A 17,156-nucleotide genomic window follows, 5' to 3' on the forward strand; every position below is an offset into this window, starting at 1 on the left:
TTATATTAATTCATTAATATTTTTTTGCTGAAATCAGAGGTCTTTATGTGTCTATGTCTGCTTCTCACAGGAAGAGGTAAAGAGGTTGCGTGTTCATGTGGAGGAGGTGATCAAAGAAAATGAGAGACTCCATGATGAAATTGCAAAGATCGGAGGGGTCAGCCAGAAGGACTGGTAAGAAGAAATACTTTGTTTGTGTGTGTGTGTGTGTGTGGTTCAGCATGGTCAGCCTGTATTCTCTATTCCCCTGCTGCTTGCTCGTCTTTGTGTCTGTTACTAAAGCTTATACTGCATTGAATAATAAACCAAAAGCAGTAAAGCCTTTAAATTCTCCTCTCTGCTCCTATATATTCATGATCACTTCTCCTGCTTTCATGATCCCTCTGGGTATAATATTGCTGACGCCTACAAACTTATAGTTTTAAGTAATTGTTGTAAATAGCTCTGGTAAGTCACTCTCTTTTTACACGACACAGCTGCAGTAAGAGACAGGGTGTGAGTGGAAAGTGGTACCTCTTATGCCCTGACCAATAAAAGCATTTTAACATCATCCTTGGCTCAGTGTGAGTGTGTTTGATGTAAGCCCAGAGGCTTCCCTTTGTCAACTGGTTCACTTCATCTTGCATTCACTTGGACTGGACTACTTAAAAACTGGTAGCAATCTGGAATTAAGTGGTAGTACATAGAAGATTACATTTAATGTGTGCATAATACAATTTAATGTGTACATAATACAATGATTAAAAATTAAAATTCAATTAAAAAATAAGAGTATTTTGGGTGGTTACAAGGATCCATATATATGCAATATGTAATATCAATACATTTTTATACTACACTGTATGTTAGTGGCTTAATTTATCTTATAAAGTTTACAGGAGCCCAGTTAGATCTTTTCACCTGCAGGAAACGCACCCAGGCACAAAAGCTAGCACTACTCAGGACAACTGTGGACATGATGTACTGACAGACATGGCATGATCAGAAAAGGTGAAATTCAATGTAATACTACAGAAAACTAATCTTCTTAAAACACAACCTCTCAGAATCAACTAACTACTACTGCCCATTTTACAGTACAGATGATTCCCCTATGTAAAGTTGGAAAAAAGCATTTGATTTTGATGAAATTCTCCACTTTTTGCTCTGAATTATCTATCTTTCCCTCTTTCCCTCTGCAGTCATCAGCTACAACAACAGGCCTTTATGGTGCTACAAGAGAACCAGGTTTTGATTGATCAGCTCGAGGCGCAGCACGTTAAGGCCAAGGCCAACCACAGCAGACACCACTCTGAAGGTATACTGGGTACAGTCTGAGATTTGAAAATGTGAAAATTGTATCAATTCTTCATAGGTAAATGTAAAGGCAGCTACACATACAAATCCTTTGTGAGTCAATGTTTAGCATTCCTCTCTTTCACTGTGGTCCTGCGTCCTTTTTCTCTGTTCTGTGCTGCTTTCAGTTAGACTGTGTATTATACTCAGTGTTCCCTCTCCTCTCTTCCTCCCTCTCTTTCCTCTCTTTGTAGTGTCCAAGGTGTCTAAGCAGCTGATGATGTTAGAGGCAGAAAATCAGCGTTCTCAGGAGGAACTGGAAGAGAGCAGGAGGGAGGCGCAGAAAAATACAAGGCAGGTCCAAGTCCTGCAGGCCCGCCTGAAGGATGCTGTCACCTGGGACGAACACTGCAGCATTGCTGGGAAACTCAGAGGGTATGGTGTCTTTTTTCTTATCTAACATATGAATAAGTCAGTATTAGCAGCTGTTCTGCTCCTGAGCAAGGGCACATTTATTTTCAGGAGACAAACAAGGAGAAACAGGAAAACAACAGTTTATATTGGTGACACATTTTCACTGGATGTTTGTTAGGAAAAGGTGAACATTTCTGGGTCCATAGTCTCATCCAAAAACACCTGGTGTAACCTTATAGCAACTATTATTCATGAATATATAAAGATGCAGCCGACTCCTCACTGTTACATGTTCATAAAAGGATCCATGAGTCCAAGATGCGTTTTGTGGCTTTTATAAATACTTAAACTTTAAGCAAAATGTTATTGTCAACAGAAAATATCTGAGCCCTATTCCCGTCTTTGTCTATAACCCACCAAACAAATTGAGCAGGTGATTTAGAAAGGAGGAAACCAAACCCCTGGACCCCATTACACGGTTAACAGCATTTGGCAAAGTTATAATAAAACAGGCTAACCATTAACATTGGCTCCTGCAGAGTTCATCATCTTTATCCGTCAAATACGTTTGATGACTCGTCTAAGTTTAAGTTCAGTTTATTATTAATTCAGTTTACAATCGATTTGCAGCATATAAAACAAGACATGAAGAACAAACACCAGTAGCATCCGAGGATTTTTAATTTTTAATTGCAATAGAAAAGCACTGGGATATGATGAATACAATCACGTAGTCGGACAGAAGCTGAAACTGTTTTGTTTAGAATAACAATTTTATCTGAATATTGTGCTTTCTAACAAATCATGCAAAATATGCACTGTAAGGATGCAAGTTAGCAGGATTATTACTACATAAACAAATCTCTTTATACTGGTGCTTAAAAGAGGCCTGGACACATCTTGTTCAGAAGTGTCCACCAAGTACCAGATGTTGTGTTATAATCTGCTCTCGCCTACTCAGGCAGCTGGAGCAGCAGGAGAACAGCAACAAGAGCACGATGGACGAGCTGCTTCTGCGCGTGTCCAGCCTGCAGGAAGAGAGCAGGAGTCTGGCTCTGGACAAAGCCAACCTGGGCGCTGATATAAAGAGAATGGAGGCTGAGCTGGAGCTCTGCAGACAAGACAATAGGTACTAAATGTTCCATGTTTATTGTCTGCTTTTATCTGTGTGGATGCCACACAAATCCTTAATGACTCTGACTTCTCAAAGATGTTTTCATGGTCAATAAAGTCATCCCATGATCAATTGCAAATTCTGTTTGTATTTGCAAACTAATGTTATCAAAAAAAATGTAAAGTAGAATCAAAACAAATTGGGTTACATTGAAGTCAATAAGAGAGGATTGAGATAATATAAAGCCATTTTATAATGTCGTTGAATTCAGTACATTGACTGTTCACCTGTTGTCCACCCACACATGTGTTCTCACCCTTTTGCTTGTTTGAGGCTCTTCTGTGTGGGAGTAAACACACTGGGTTTGATTGACATCTCCCTCAGTATGGTGTTCATACTGTTAATAACCCATATGCTGTCTTTTCCTTATTAGTGCATGAAGTTTTAATGATCTTGCATGATCTTTAGTATAGCTCTGCCCAAGTAGGGAAGTGCAGTCAGGTTGTAGAGTTGGTTGTGAAGGTTATGATTAATGTGGACCTTCTCATTCTGAAGTGTGAAGACTGTCAGGATGTGTTTGTTTGATTAACCAACAGTGTTTTCACCCTGTCTGCCTCAAGACGATGGGGTTTCAAAATCTCATTCAGCAAACTCTAGTTTCTCTCTTCTGTACCGTTTTCCTGTGCTCTCATCTGTCCTTTCCCTGATCTTTTGCCACATTTTTTTGTCCTGTATTTTTCCTAAATCTCCTCCCTTCTTCAATGTGTTTGATCTCCTTTGTTCTACTTGTTTCTCCTTTCTCTATCACTCTTGAATTCTCTTTCACCCATTCCCTTCTTATCACTTGTTTCTCCATCATCCAGGAAGGCTGGGCGGAGGATGTGTGTATTGAAACTGCAAAAGGAAGAGTGTGTTTTAAAGGCAGAACAGACTCGGCATTATCTCGGAGCTGTCATGTCTCTGGCGGAGAACATTTCCCAGGAGAGGGACCAACTACAACACATGGTACTACCTATGCTGCTGATACTGTATTATATTGTATAATTCATGGTACTACTGATGTCCTAGGCCAAATAATACCAGGTTTGTATTTACACAGAAGTATATTATATTCCCCTGAACAGAAAAGGACCGTGCTGGAACAGAAAAGGACCGTCTCCAAACTGTTCGCACAAAGTTGGAAGCATAAATTGTCCAAAATGACTTGCTAAGCTGAAGCATTAAGATTTCCCTTCACTGGAACTAAGGGGCCTAGTCCAACCAATGGCAATGGGACTGAATGAAACTCCTGAATTCGATGATTAAGAGGTGTCCCAATACTTTTGTCCATATAGTGTATTTCTCCAGCACAAAAGCAGAATTAATATAGGAGTTTGCCATTTAGTAAAATGAAAGGTGAAATGTTTTCTTTTTACTAATTTCCCCTCAAACTACATCGTCACAAATGGTAACATTCAAAGTTTTAAAATTAATGCAAACTGGCCAAACAAGACAATGAAATCAAATGTTTTCTTTTTTTTAAGGATGTCTAAAATAGACAACCAGACCTGATTAAGTTTTCTGTGCTTTAAAAGGGACTAAATGGTTTTAATATAGCAGGACAAACAAAACTGTCTCAAGCTAAAGGTTGTCCAACACAGCTGTTGACTAATGGCTCGATCTTACACCCAGTGCAAAACAGCATCGAGCACAATGGGCAAAGTGTCTCTGTTTGTTCCAGACTGATGCTGATGGTAAAATCCTGTCCACTCTTTATAACGCAAGTTTTTTTCAATTTTAGAACAAACATCTACTTGGACTAAAAGACAAACGGATTAGAATTTAGTCGTCAAAGTAAAATATTTAATACCTATGTTTAAATACCCTCAAAGTCTTCACTAGGTATATTATATGAGTCGTCACACACATGGATGTAAACTGCAACTTTACTGGTTTACTGAGAGTGCACAACTACAAGGCAGTAATTCTAGTTCAAACAGAAAAACATGCATGTCCCTTTATCTGTTGCTCACTTATTATATATCACATATAATTATATTCGTCACATTTTAAAAGTAACCAATCGTGCTGTGACCATAGACTCCCCCCTCTGTTGGTAGTCATGACTTTGTGCCTAGTACTCATTCTTTGGTTAGACTGTATTTCATCTATCTTCTTTGTAACTGCTAGAATTGCAAGCTACTGACCCAATTGGTCAGAGATATTGACCAAATTGCAATTACGTTTTTTGAATTTTGATTTAATTCGTTCATAATGGGCATACTTAGCTGATTTGCTCATTTTGATTTAGACAGTATTGAGTGTTGTCTGGTAAGTAAGTCTCAGGCCAGCTGATGTTTTTTTGGGGATCAAGTCTCTTTTTAGTGCCTGTTTAGTGGCTAAACTTGAGATGTACCTAACATTTAGGCATTCATTCTTTTTAATGTTAGTAATCAGTGTGTAATGTCCAAATTCTGCCCTGCATGTATTGGTGTATTTTTGATGTTTAATATGGAGCATACAGGTTCACTATGGGAAGCTGGAGGCTCATTGCTTGGATTACACTGTGCAAATTCTAATAAGGTTTCTTCTAATGGCATAAAATGCTTCAAATGCTTTTTGTTTCATTGCATTTATGGCCAGAATAGATGGCTGTTCGTATTGTTGTTTGCTTTACTGAGATCTGGGCTTCTTTTGGGAGATAATGATTTTGATATGTTAAAGTTGACTAGGGGTAAGGACCCATATGTGACAGCACTGCTCCGGGAGGTCATGGTGTTGGAGTCCTGGGTCATTAGCAGAGAGCAGGAATTCAACCGCTTTATGTATCAGTACTGTTATGTTATAGATATTAGATTTAGTTGGAGACACAATTTACCCTGAGTGCTCTCTAGATTTGTGGCCAATTTTATTGTTTTTTTATTTATGACTAACATATATTGACTTAATTGTGTCTTAAAGTTTACGCCCTTCACCAGTTTGGAGAATATGATGATAATATTATATATTTTTTAGGATCTTTGATACTTCCAAAAATTGTACCATTGTTTTTTGTGTACGTGATAATTAATTTGATTGTGTGTAAACATAGACAAAAGTGCAGTGATTCATTTGATGAGTCATTTGATTTTCCGCGTGGATAATCTCTGAGGATCCGAACAATGAACTTTGTTTATATCGAGCTCTCGCTCACTTGCAGAATGTGTCTGGTGGGCAATAATGAGCTGCTATACTATAGTAAACTTAGTTCACGAGTGCACATAGAATAATAATATTCATGTCGGAAATTCTGGCTCAGACTAGTGCAGGTGTGGAAAATATACAGACTGCCAACTCCATGCTACATAATTTTGAGAAAATGGTGCATTCACTCCAGGGAAGAGGATTAAATATACCCTCACGTCAAGTAAACTAACTGAGGTAGCTTTATTTGTAGCAGGCTGCTGACAGACGCCCAAACAAGATAACAATTAACAGAAAATAAAAATCTTTTATTATTTGCCCTAGGCTTCAGTTTGGTTAAAGATTAAAATCTATTAATTCTAGTACCAGTTTACTGAGAAAATAAATGATTAGAACAAATGATAGCCCTAACAACAATAATAAGTTAGATTTTTAGCCATTTTATTTATATTCAGCAAAAAAACTAAACAAATAGAACATTGCTCTTGCTGTGGTTGTGGAACACTATATTGATAAACAGATGACTGTAACATCCCATTAAAAAGACCTTTTGTTTTCTCAAAGGCTTGATACCTGACTGGAATCACAACTTATCTTGTAGTGTCATAGTACTCAGCTGACTCATGCTCTTGAAACCCCTATAACTGTTCATTATATATATTATACTATACATTAGGATTGATTATTGTATATTGTAATATATTTCCCCCTTTTATTTAAACATATACTTTCATACTTTGACCACTCAGGCCTTGCATTTGGTCTCCCTGGTAGGGGGATGCTCTGCAGTGTTATCAGCTTTATATACACTCATAGCCATAATGTACAGGCTTGCTTAATCAGGGACTCCAGCTCATCTGAAACAGAAAATATCAGTAAGCAGAGAAAGTACTGCAGTATGTACTTGGCTCAGTTGGCAACGTGCCTGGAAGAGGAATGGAAAAAGTTTATCTTGTAAATGTTAATAGATGCAGGGACTTTGCCATCGCTAACTGTTTAAAGGGTCAGCAAAAGCCCACAATGTGGAGAAGGTCAGACTGACACCATATTCATGGTAATGGGTCTAAAGCTAATAAGAACCAGTTTTGTGTGTGTGTGTGTGTGTGTGTGTGTGTGTGTGTGTGTGTGTGTGTGTGTGTGTGTGTGTGTGTGTGTGTGTGTGTGTGTGTGTGTGTGTGTGTGTGTGTGTGTGTGTGTGTGTGTGTGTGTGTGTGTGTGTGTGTGTGAAGGTCTTGTTGTTTTTGTGCTGCAGCGTAGTGACGGTTATTGAGCATCAGAGCTGTTTCTATGTCCAGATTTCAGGGCGGACTCACCAGTTGAATTCTAATTGTAATTGACTTCACTGATGGACTGTGGTTAACAGAATAACAGTATTTTATGTTCATGTCCTAGACAGTTTGCTGATGTTCACTTTCGAAGCCAAAAATACAAACATGAACTTATTTAGCTTTGTCTTGTTTTATTCTGAGTTGTTTTATTTCCGTGTATTTTGTAAAGCACTTTGTAACCTTGTTTAGATAAGCTTTATATATTATTATTATTATTATTATTATTATTATTATTATTATTATTATTATTATTTAACATTAGATTTTCTTTTTTTTGCATTTAGCAGTATGGATAATAGCATTTTGAACCATTTTACTATATTATTTACTGATGGCACAATTAAAACCCTCTTTAATAATGCTGTGCAGCTGTGTAACTACTTTTAGAGGTCAAATTGACCATAATGCCCAAAAGCATGATTCCTTAAATTATAAAAAGAAATGTGAACGTTGCTTAGTACAGACCTTACAACATGGATATTAAGTAAATATTGCTTGTTGTGTTTTTCATTTCCTTTTTTTATATCCTGAACATTAACAGTTCTTGATCTTTGATTAAATTGAAAATGGACAGTTTGTGGCAGTGTTCGTGCTTTACACATGACTACTGTAAACTGGCTACAGTTTCAACAGTCTTTCCTTCTTTCCTGTCATCCACCTCTCCCATAATCCTTTGTTTTCTTTCATCCAACGTGTGTTCCGCCTCCCTCTGTGTTCCTCTCTTAGATCAGTAACCCCCCGTCTTCCCTCTCTCCCTCTTCAGGCTTCAGATCTTCAACAGGAAAAGCAGCACTTCATCAGCAGAATTCTGAATGGCACAGTTCGATTTGGAAAACTCCGGGAAGAAGTCAAAGTAAGATCCTTTATTCAAACATTACTTTGTCATGACAATCAACCCCTTTAAAAGTCTCGCTCACTGCCTGACTGCCCTGCTTACTGTGGTAGGTTTGTCTTTTAGTGGCCTGCATCGACTATTAAGGTGTTAACCAGAGCCGTTGAATTAAAAGATTTGTTATAGCTCTGTAAAACTGCCCTGTTAAATAATACCCAACTAGGCAAACATGTGATGCTGCAACTTCAGTTCAGCTGGTTCCTCAATGGACCAGACTGGAACATTTCACCTAAACTTCCATTTGCCCAGGATGACCCTCCACTTTACTCCCTATTGATCAGCCCACTCTTCTGCCCTAATGAACCATCTGTTATCGGCCGTCACTACTCAGAAAGTACAAATTGATGGAGAGTAGTGCCTCTCAGATTGACATCTCCATGAGCTCATTGGGTGTCTGAGGACTGTATTTTTCTAACTTGTGTAGAATCACAGCACACTGAGTGATCATCAATGACAGCAGTGGTACTTTGTGTACTTTTCTCTTTGACTTTGGTCCAATAAACTCAGAGTATCTTTGTCACACTTGCTGCGGTTGGTTATCCAGCATATGCACACATATCTATGGTTAATGCACAGTGCCTGTCCTGGAGCTATAACTCCCATATCCAGGATACTATTTTAGCAGATGAAAATGTACACATACACGGTTACTTTATGGTCCATGTGTGACATGTCAGAACTGAGAGCTGTATTGTGATTCTGGAAGGTGGTAAACTGAAGGACCAGTGTCAGGTAGGTAAACTCTGGGGAGAAGTATATGTACACTTGATGAGTAGTGTAATGCAAATGTGCAGACAAATTGCAGGTGTAAGGGGCTGACCATACTTTCTGTGTTTGCTGAGAGTTACGTACTCGTTCCAGTCACACATACATGGACACAGTTCCATTGACACTAAAACGAGGGTCCACGTCTGTCGGTGTTCCATGTATGTGTACGCGATCCCACATTTCATTCCAGTAGGAGGAAATATTGTACACAGTCGCCTATTAAAGTCAAAAATGTTGGGCTGCACAAGGACGTCCGCACAGGGGCCTGTTGTTACCTTAGCAGACATGGGTGGATAACAACATTAACGTCACAAGGACCATAGCAGATCCCAGTGGACTGGCGCACATGGAAACTATGAATTTGGCTTAAAGGGTGCAGAATCTGGTGCAGAATCCTGTTTGGACTTCAAGCAATTTTGCAATTACTTAGTTTCACTTTCAACCCATCGCTTTGTTCAGTTGTGCTCTCAGCAGTTGTTTGTCTGATAAATATCCCCTCATATTTTATTCAGTCTGATAGATCTCACTCCTGTTGAATGTTTTTGCCCATGGGTGTTTTTTCACTAACAAGTAAATGTTTGTAATAGACAGTATGATCATAGCTGAACCAGTTTTGTCTTCATCTATTCTCTGACAAAAACAGCCTTTTTCATAGGAATAAAATGGAGCCTAATGTAGTGAGTCACCATGGAAACCTTTTTTCCCTACAGTGCCACCTTGGTTTGAAAATCTCCACAGTATCGTTGACAGTATTCTGCAACACCAGTTAGAACACCCACCATTTGATTGTTTGTTTGTGAGGCAGAATGTAAACATGAACATTAGTGTGGCAGCGTTGGTGCCTTGCTCAAGGGCCAGGGCTGTCTATGTGTTCCAGCTATCAGCAGCTCCTGTCACTCGAGCCACAGCAGAGAAAAACATCTCAGTGGTTCTGACAATCTTATTAGTGTCTCTATAGCAACAGCCCAGAGAGAAGGAGCTCTGTGTTTTTTGTGGTGATCAGACCATTGAAAGAGGAAAGCTGCAGATGTATAGGAGGACATCATTTCCTTTCCTCCTTTTATACTGGATGTGTGTACTCCCCACCAGAGGATCAAGAATTTAATTAAGATTGCATGTAAAGGTGGAATTTCACTTCTTCAAAGTGTTGCAGATGTTAAACTGGAATTTAATGTGAGGATTTGTCCAATGCCCCTTGTTAACCTGCCTGTTTGGATTGGGATACTTGCTTGTCCTTTGGTAGCTGGATGCAGCCTTCTTTCTGAAACTGTATAAGTGGACTGCAGTAATTGAGCCAAGGCAAGTAAGACCTCCTGCAGGGCTCAGTCCACAGAGCTGTGAAGCCGTGTCACTGGTGCTGCACAAGAGCTGTTTATTCAAAGTTCAGTGAAGCTTGACTCAGTACACAGAACCCTGAACTGGAAAATCAGTTGTTGCCGTTGTCGTGAACCCAACAGCGTATATACATTGATGAGTCCTAGCTGCCGCTGCTACAGGGGGCTGGTCGAATGTTTATTCAAAGTTTATTATCATTGAACGTATTGGTAGTCCAAATTACGCCAAGTTCACTGCTTGTGTGCAGTGTGTGCGTGTTTCCGGTGTGTGCGTGTTTACGTGAACGCAGCTCCAGAGGAGGATATCAGAGGACATGATGGCTAATGAGGACATGAGGCTAAAAACATGATGTAAATGATGCCGATGTGAGACGAATTTGAATGTCGTGGCTTCCGGACACTTGGATGACACCACAGGAGCAGTTTGGAGGCATTTTATGTTTTTCTTCTGTTGTTTTATTACGTTTGAAGAAGGAGTGACCTTAAATTGTATTGGATTTGGCTGCAACACTGTTTACAGAACAACACTCTGTAGCAGTCATTGGGGGCAGGGCAGTGTGCCTTTAGTCTGCAGGCCGAGTTGGATCCATCGTCCATGGATCAATTTCAGCAGTGGTCAACAACTGGCAGCCTGCGGCCTTTAAAATGTGTCCTGCCAGATAATTTTAGTTTAATTTTTTTTATTTCACCATGTCAGACTGACATGGTGAAATAAAAACCAACCCTAACCCCATTTGCGGTTGTCCTGGGTGCTGATCTCTGTCAAGGCAGCAACATTCATAGAATCACTTCCTGTTTACCAAGTTTGTTGCTGTAATGCTTCACATAGAGCTCATTTACAGAGCTTTTAATTTTAAAAGTTTTGAACTGGGATCGGAAGATTTGGTCGATGTTTAACAGACCTCGGAAATAACCAGCATGCAATGTTAAATAAATGACACCAGTTAAGTTGATCATTCAAACAAAAGCCACACACATGAACAGTAATAAAGAAAATTCACTATGGTAATGATGTTCACCATTTACAGATTATAAATAATGCATGACCCTCATGCTGGAGAAGAGGGATGGTACTGTCAAAGAGATAGAAGAAAAAGAAAAGGATACCGTTATGAACAGAAATTAATTCAATTTCAACAATCCTGATTCAAGTCTTATCACCACATAACCCCACATCATTTGAAAGTCCTCAAATTGGACTGTAAATAGCTTTGAAATTAGCTAACTAGCAAGTCCAAAACTTTTCTTATATCTACTACATATGGTAATTGAGTTTCTATCAAGTCACATCCATCTCAAGAAAAAAAGAGTTAGATCAGTGAAGATGATTAAAATATCAAATTTTCCAACTCTGCTGGTGGAAATAAATCAAATGTACCCTGGGTTTAACACTCCAGCAGTTAATCCGATAATGAAAGATTTTGTATTAGTGCCATGATACCAGCACATAATCTCACCAAATATCAGCTCCCTGCCTGATGAACTCTCAGCTTGTATGAGTTCCTGGACTTCAATAATTTTTCCTCAAATGACAATAAAAGTCCACAAGGAGGAGGCCACATGATAATTAATTATCCATATTAAAGCTCAATTATTAATCAAAATCAAATATTTTTTTGTCTTACCATTTTTACCTGGCTCTGTCAGGATTTCCACAACACTCTGTACTCAACTGCATCATATTGGGGCTGCTGAACTTGATGAGTTGCTCATCCTTACAGCATTTAGCACATGGGAATTTAAATTAATCTTTTATTTTTATCTCTAGCTTTAATTATTTATAAAAATGAAATGAAATATAGAAATATCTAATTCCGACACACACTTTCTTTTTAGTACCCACCCAAAGAACTCACTCAGCTTTAGCTTTTTTTGTGCTGCATGTTGCTGCCTTATGAATTGAAAAGTGTGTGCTATAGAGAGAGAACAGATTGTGAATACATAATTGATGTGTAATTAAAATTAATGTCGCCATCTTTTTGAAACACCTGAAAATGTTGAATATTTTAGTGAGTGCATGTACAAATATAGCCGGGTCACAAGTTTGCATGACCAGTGCTGCTTGACGTCAGCCTGAGATGAATTACATTGATTAAAAATGACTTACTTACATTAGAAATCTTCAATTCTTTCTTCTTCAAGAACTTTTACAGGGATCAGCCTTAATCATAAGATTTTATGAATTATTGTTTTTTTTATTACCTGTATTCTGTCACCTTTGATCCTCATTATTCTTATCTTTATTGGTTAAATTAAGGACTTTTATCTCATCAAATCGGTTTGTGTAATAATGTCAAATAAAGCTTAAGTGTTTTTAGTGCACTTTCTGTCTCCTGTTTAATAAATGAAAACTAGGCAGTGAGTTGAATCAAGGATTCCTTATTATCACATCTTGTCCTTGATAAACTGCATTTCACTACAGACTGTCAACTCAGTAGCTAGCACTGTTTTCAAAGAAAGACAGTCAGTATAAAACTGATGACCAGCAGTGACCAGGACAAGGAACATTGATTTAGAGTGGTCTTATGTTTGGACAAATATGGTAATTCTGTTTTCAGACAGAGGAGAGTAGAGTTTTTTATGTAACCTGCTACTCAGCTGAGAAAGTTGAAAGGCAGGGTCCTCTAGGATAGTACAAGCAGCAGAACTAATGCTCCACTGTTAACTCTACTGTCAAATAGCTTTGGAAGTCAGGCAGAGAATAAAATCTCTTTTGACTGTCTGACCTGCCACCATCTCTCATTTCTTTTTCTTTTTTCTGTAACCTTTTATTTTGTCTCTGTCCTGCTGGTCACACTGTATAAATCAATGCCGTGACTTCATTACTACCTGTACTTTAAAAATATATATCTGTAAATTGATCTCTGTCAGGTTGGGTACACTATTATCCTGAGTTGTCCCCACTCCCTGACAGAAAAACCTTGTTTTGCTGTGCTCTTTGGAGACATCTGAGATATCTTTGGAGATATCACTTTTTTATTGACATCTGACCTTGTGCAATCAGATCTTATTAACCTTTGGGATGTTCAGAGAAACTTTTGTTAAAAATGGGAAAGGACACTTCGGATTGGAGAAAATGGACGTAGAGTGTGCAAAATGAAGCCAATATGAAAGCACCTGAAAGTTGAACTCTCTCAAATGTCCAGCAGAGGGCGCCTCCATTGATTGCAATAACTAGTCTGTTTCTATGAAAGTCTTGAGAAACTGACTCTTCTTCTCACCAGATTTATAACGTGAGTGAGCATTAAAGTTAATGGTCTCAATCGCAAGTTTCAAGTCTTCTAAACAACATGATGTTCATTTTGTAAGTTATTGTTCCATTTAGAGTCAAATAGACAATAAAGTACATTATGCATTGGGGCATGGATACAGTATGATTGACAGCAAGTATGGTCCAATGGAGGCAGATCGTAAGTGGTGGTTGGCATGTAGTTTCCTTGCAGTCTCTCAATCAGGCTCACCCACCTCCCCCAAATATGGTCCCTTCTGGTTTTCAAAAAACCAAGATGGCGCAAGACAAAGTTCCCAAACTCAAGCCTTCAAAAGTTCACAAACCAATGGGTGACGTTATGGTGGGTTGCCACTTGGTAGTAATAGATTAACATTTGCAACTGACTCTCATTTGTTATCAAATGGTATAAATGTAGTTATGATGACATCATTATGAAATAGCATTAAAACAATATAAAAAGATTAGCATTGCCTGATAAGGTTATATACAGTGTGCCCCTCCAATCATTTTCATTTGGTGTGAAAGTGCAGATTAGCTCTCACCTTTGGTCTGAAGTATACCAACAGCCTTTAGTCCCTTTGAGCGTGATGAGAAAGACCATGCAGAATATAACAGTGATCACAATATTATTGATTGTGTCACTTGTGTTTCATTTAAAAAGTGGATTTGATCAGCAGGCAGCAGCAATATAAATAAATACACAAGCAATGTGTAGAAAATAATCCTCAATTTATTTCATTGTCTAATAGCATCTTTAATCAGAATTGTGGAAACATGGAGACAAAGGAGTGGGTAGATAGACAGGTGTGATGGAAATGTAAAAAGAACATAAAGAACAACATCAGGGAAGGGTTAAGCACAAAATTTGTTTTGTTTCCAAAATGTTTCCATTTTCATGAAAAATATTCTTACCTGAAGTTTACCATTGAACATATTGAAAAGTAATCAGTCCAGGATCCTCACTTATCAAGGTTGTAGAGAAGACTTGCTTCTTAGAGTAAAGTGTAGCTTGAGTGCTTGTGAGTATAAGAAAATTGGTAACTGTCAAAGGTAAATAATTGCTCCAAACATCCACTGAAGTAAACCACCAAGCACAAGAACTGCAAGTTGCACTGCTGGAAATGTAACTCACTGGGCATGAATGCAAAACATCGCAGACGACAGACTAACAATGTAGAATTTATATTGTGGTTCACACAGCGATAAGGAAAAGTACTTTTTGGAATCCCCAGCAGAAGCTTAAACCGCAAGAGGTGATAGGTTTGAAATTATATTTAAAATGTTTCATGATTGTTACAGCAACAAGATAGGTCATTGTGACTCCTATAAGTCAAACATCCATATGCTCCCCTGTGGTTCACATGGGGCAGCACTTCCCTCACACTCTATAGAAATGCAAGATGTCACATACATTTCCCTCTATTACCTAACTTCTCTAGGTATATGATACTATAACTAGTGTCATGTTGTGCACATGATATTTGGTTTTAATATCAGAAGAATCTCAGCTTAAATTTCCTTGTATATACATCCAGACCTCCATCTTAAGGTGAGCAAAAGTAACAGAGTCTTGGAGTAACTTGAAGTAAACAACATTTAATATTTTAGTTGAATAACCTTTGCTTGAAATAATTACATCAATCCTAAAACCCACTGAAATCCACTGAAATGCCAAACTATTCATTTTTCATTCGTGATGCTTTTTCTTTTATTGCAGCCTCTGTCAGTTTTGGCTCCTTTCATTCTGTATGGGGGTGAAATGCTACTCTGTTGGATCCCAACAGGCATTTTGTTATTTGTTTCTAAACCCAACACAAGCCCCATGCAGTTAATATAAGCTACACTGAGTTTGTGTTGCCCTGTTACACTGTCCCTGACATGCATGGTTATTGCTTGGTTTCCCCAATATGCATATGCATTGTGAAAATCAGCCCAGCCAATGTGGCCAACCTGAATATCATTTCAAAATGTTTACATCCACACTCTATATGTTATCTGGCAGACAAAATGTTTCTGTAGACTTCTGGATTCATTCTGCTGATAAATAAATATAGTGAGCAGCCATGACACCACCTCCACTGTTCTTCACAGATGAGCCTGTATGTTTTGGATCATGAGTGGATCCTTTCTTTCTCCACACTCTGGCCTTTGCATCACTTTGATGAAGATTCATCTCAACCTCATCAACCCATAAAACTTCTAAACTCTACCTGTGCACAAACTCCGATCTGGCCTTTGATTCTCACTGCTGATGACTGGCTTGTATCTTGCGGCCTCTGCTCTCATAGTTGTCTTGGAACGGTGTCATGTGATCCCTTCAGTCGTGCCCTGTGGAGGTTGGGAGTCACTGCTGGTTGTTTTGGGGGTTTTCTTCACAGCTCTCACAATGTGTCTGTCCACAGCTGCTGTTGTTGTCCTAAGCCGAACCTGTTCCTTGTCTGTTGCTCAGTTCACCTGTAGTTTTTGTCTTATTCAGGACTTTGCAAATTGTTGTATCCTCTATGCCCAGTGTTTGTGAAATGGAATAAATTTTTCCTCTTTTGTCCAACAGAGGACATTCAGAGCTATATTTAATGTTTGAAGATTTAATCCAAAAGGCAACATCTGGGCAATTTGAAACACGTGTTTATCATGTGATCTAATACCGTTGCTCATTTGAAAAACGGGTGCCTTCAAACAAAAGGTTGTTGTTTAAAACATTTAGATGTTATTCATATATTGATCTTCAACCCAAATGTCCTCAGTTTAACATAAAGGAAGCATTGCCCATTCCAATTGTTTCTGAGGGGAACGTAAATAATTGACACAACATTGAGGTGTCCAATAAGAAATGCACATGGCTTAGGTGTAGCAGTGTGTGCACCAAGGAGAACTCATTTGCCATTGTCATTTTTATCCAAATTAGCTTTTGACAGCCTGTACTAACAGCCTCTATTTTCAACCCACAAAGAAATTGTAGTTTCTTGGTACACATTGAAAATGTATCAAAAAACCTAAGACATAAGGCCAATGGCACGTGTGTATTTGAGAAAGAAAAAGAGAGGAGGAGACAGGAACATTAAATAAGCAAAAGTAATAACCTCATCAGACATACTGCATACTCAAAGTAACTTCTTTGACATTAAAACCGGTAACAAAGTAATATGGCCAAATCACAGTTCATTTGGTACTCTTTGGTACTGTATGTTGAAATGTGCTTTGCCATTATCCTCTCTCTACCTCCTTTGGAAGTGGATTTTTTACAGTGGGAAAATAAAGCCACATGGACACTCTTTGTCTGGGAACATCCCTTGCATTGTTCCATAATACAGAGCAATTGGCAAGTCCACATTCATTGCAACTTTGGTTGGTTGATGACCTGTGAATCACAGTATTCCATATTCTGTTTCGCACAGTGTGTCAGCTATAGCGTATAAAGACATTGCAACAGACTCACGGGATATCACTAGGTTCAACAGACTCTTAACTTACAACACATCCTTCATAAAATATTCAGTTATTTCCGATGTTCTTAGCATAACCACTATCAGCCATTCAATTCTGATTTACCTATAGCTGTAACAAGTAAAGTTAATATTCTATAATAAATAAAGGATATATTGAGTGAAATATTTGGTAACATGTAATACTACCATAA

At 38.4% G+C, this 17,156-nt stretch overlaps 1 protein-coding gene across 10 annotated transcripts in view; it reads left to right on the top strand.

Annotated features, from left to right (window-relative positions):
* cep89 (centrosomal protein 89) overlaps window positions 1-17,156 on the top strand; it is a 57,850-nt gene that overhangs the window by 13,827 nt on the left and 26,867 nt on the right. For 6 of the 10 annotated variants that reach the window (XR_004612181.1, XR_004612190.1, XR_004612183.1 and 3 more), the window contains exons 11-16: window positions 71-174; window positions 1,182-1,297; window positions 1,530-1,710; window positions 2,651-2,818; window positions 3,667-3,808; window positions 8,057-8,146. Coding sequence is in view for 4 of the 10 variants with exons in the window: in XM_034570892.1 (XP_034426783.1) it covers window positions 71-174; window positions 1,182-1,297; window positions 1,530-1,710; window positions 2,651-2,818; window positions 3,667-3,808; window positions 8,057-8,146 (801 nt within the window). In the remaining 6 variants the exon portion in view is untranslated. Of the gene's footprint in view, window positions 1-70; window positions 175-1,181; window positions 1,298-1,529; window positions 1,711-2,650; window positions 2,819-3,666; window positions 3,809-8,019; window positions 8,147-17,156 lie in introns of all 10 variants that reach the window. The other 4 variants (XR_004612188.1, XR_004612189.1, XM_034570923.1 and 1 more) reach the window with 1 other exon arrangement.

Source organism: Hippoglossus hippoglossus, chromosome 3 (assembly GCF_009819705.1).
Source record: "Hippoglossus hippoglossus isolate fHipHip1 chromosome 3, fHipHip1.pri, whole genome shotgun sequence".
Taxonomy (NCBI): Eukaryota; Metazoa; Chordata; class Actinopteri; order Pleuronectiformes; family Pleuronectidae; genus Hippoglossus; species Hippoglossus hippoglossus.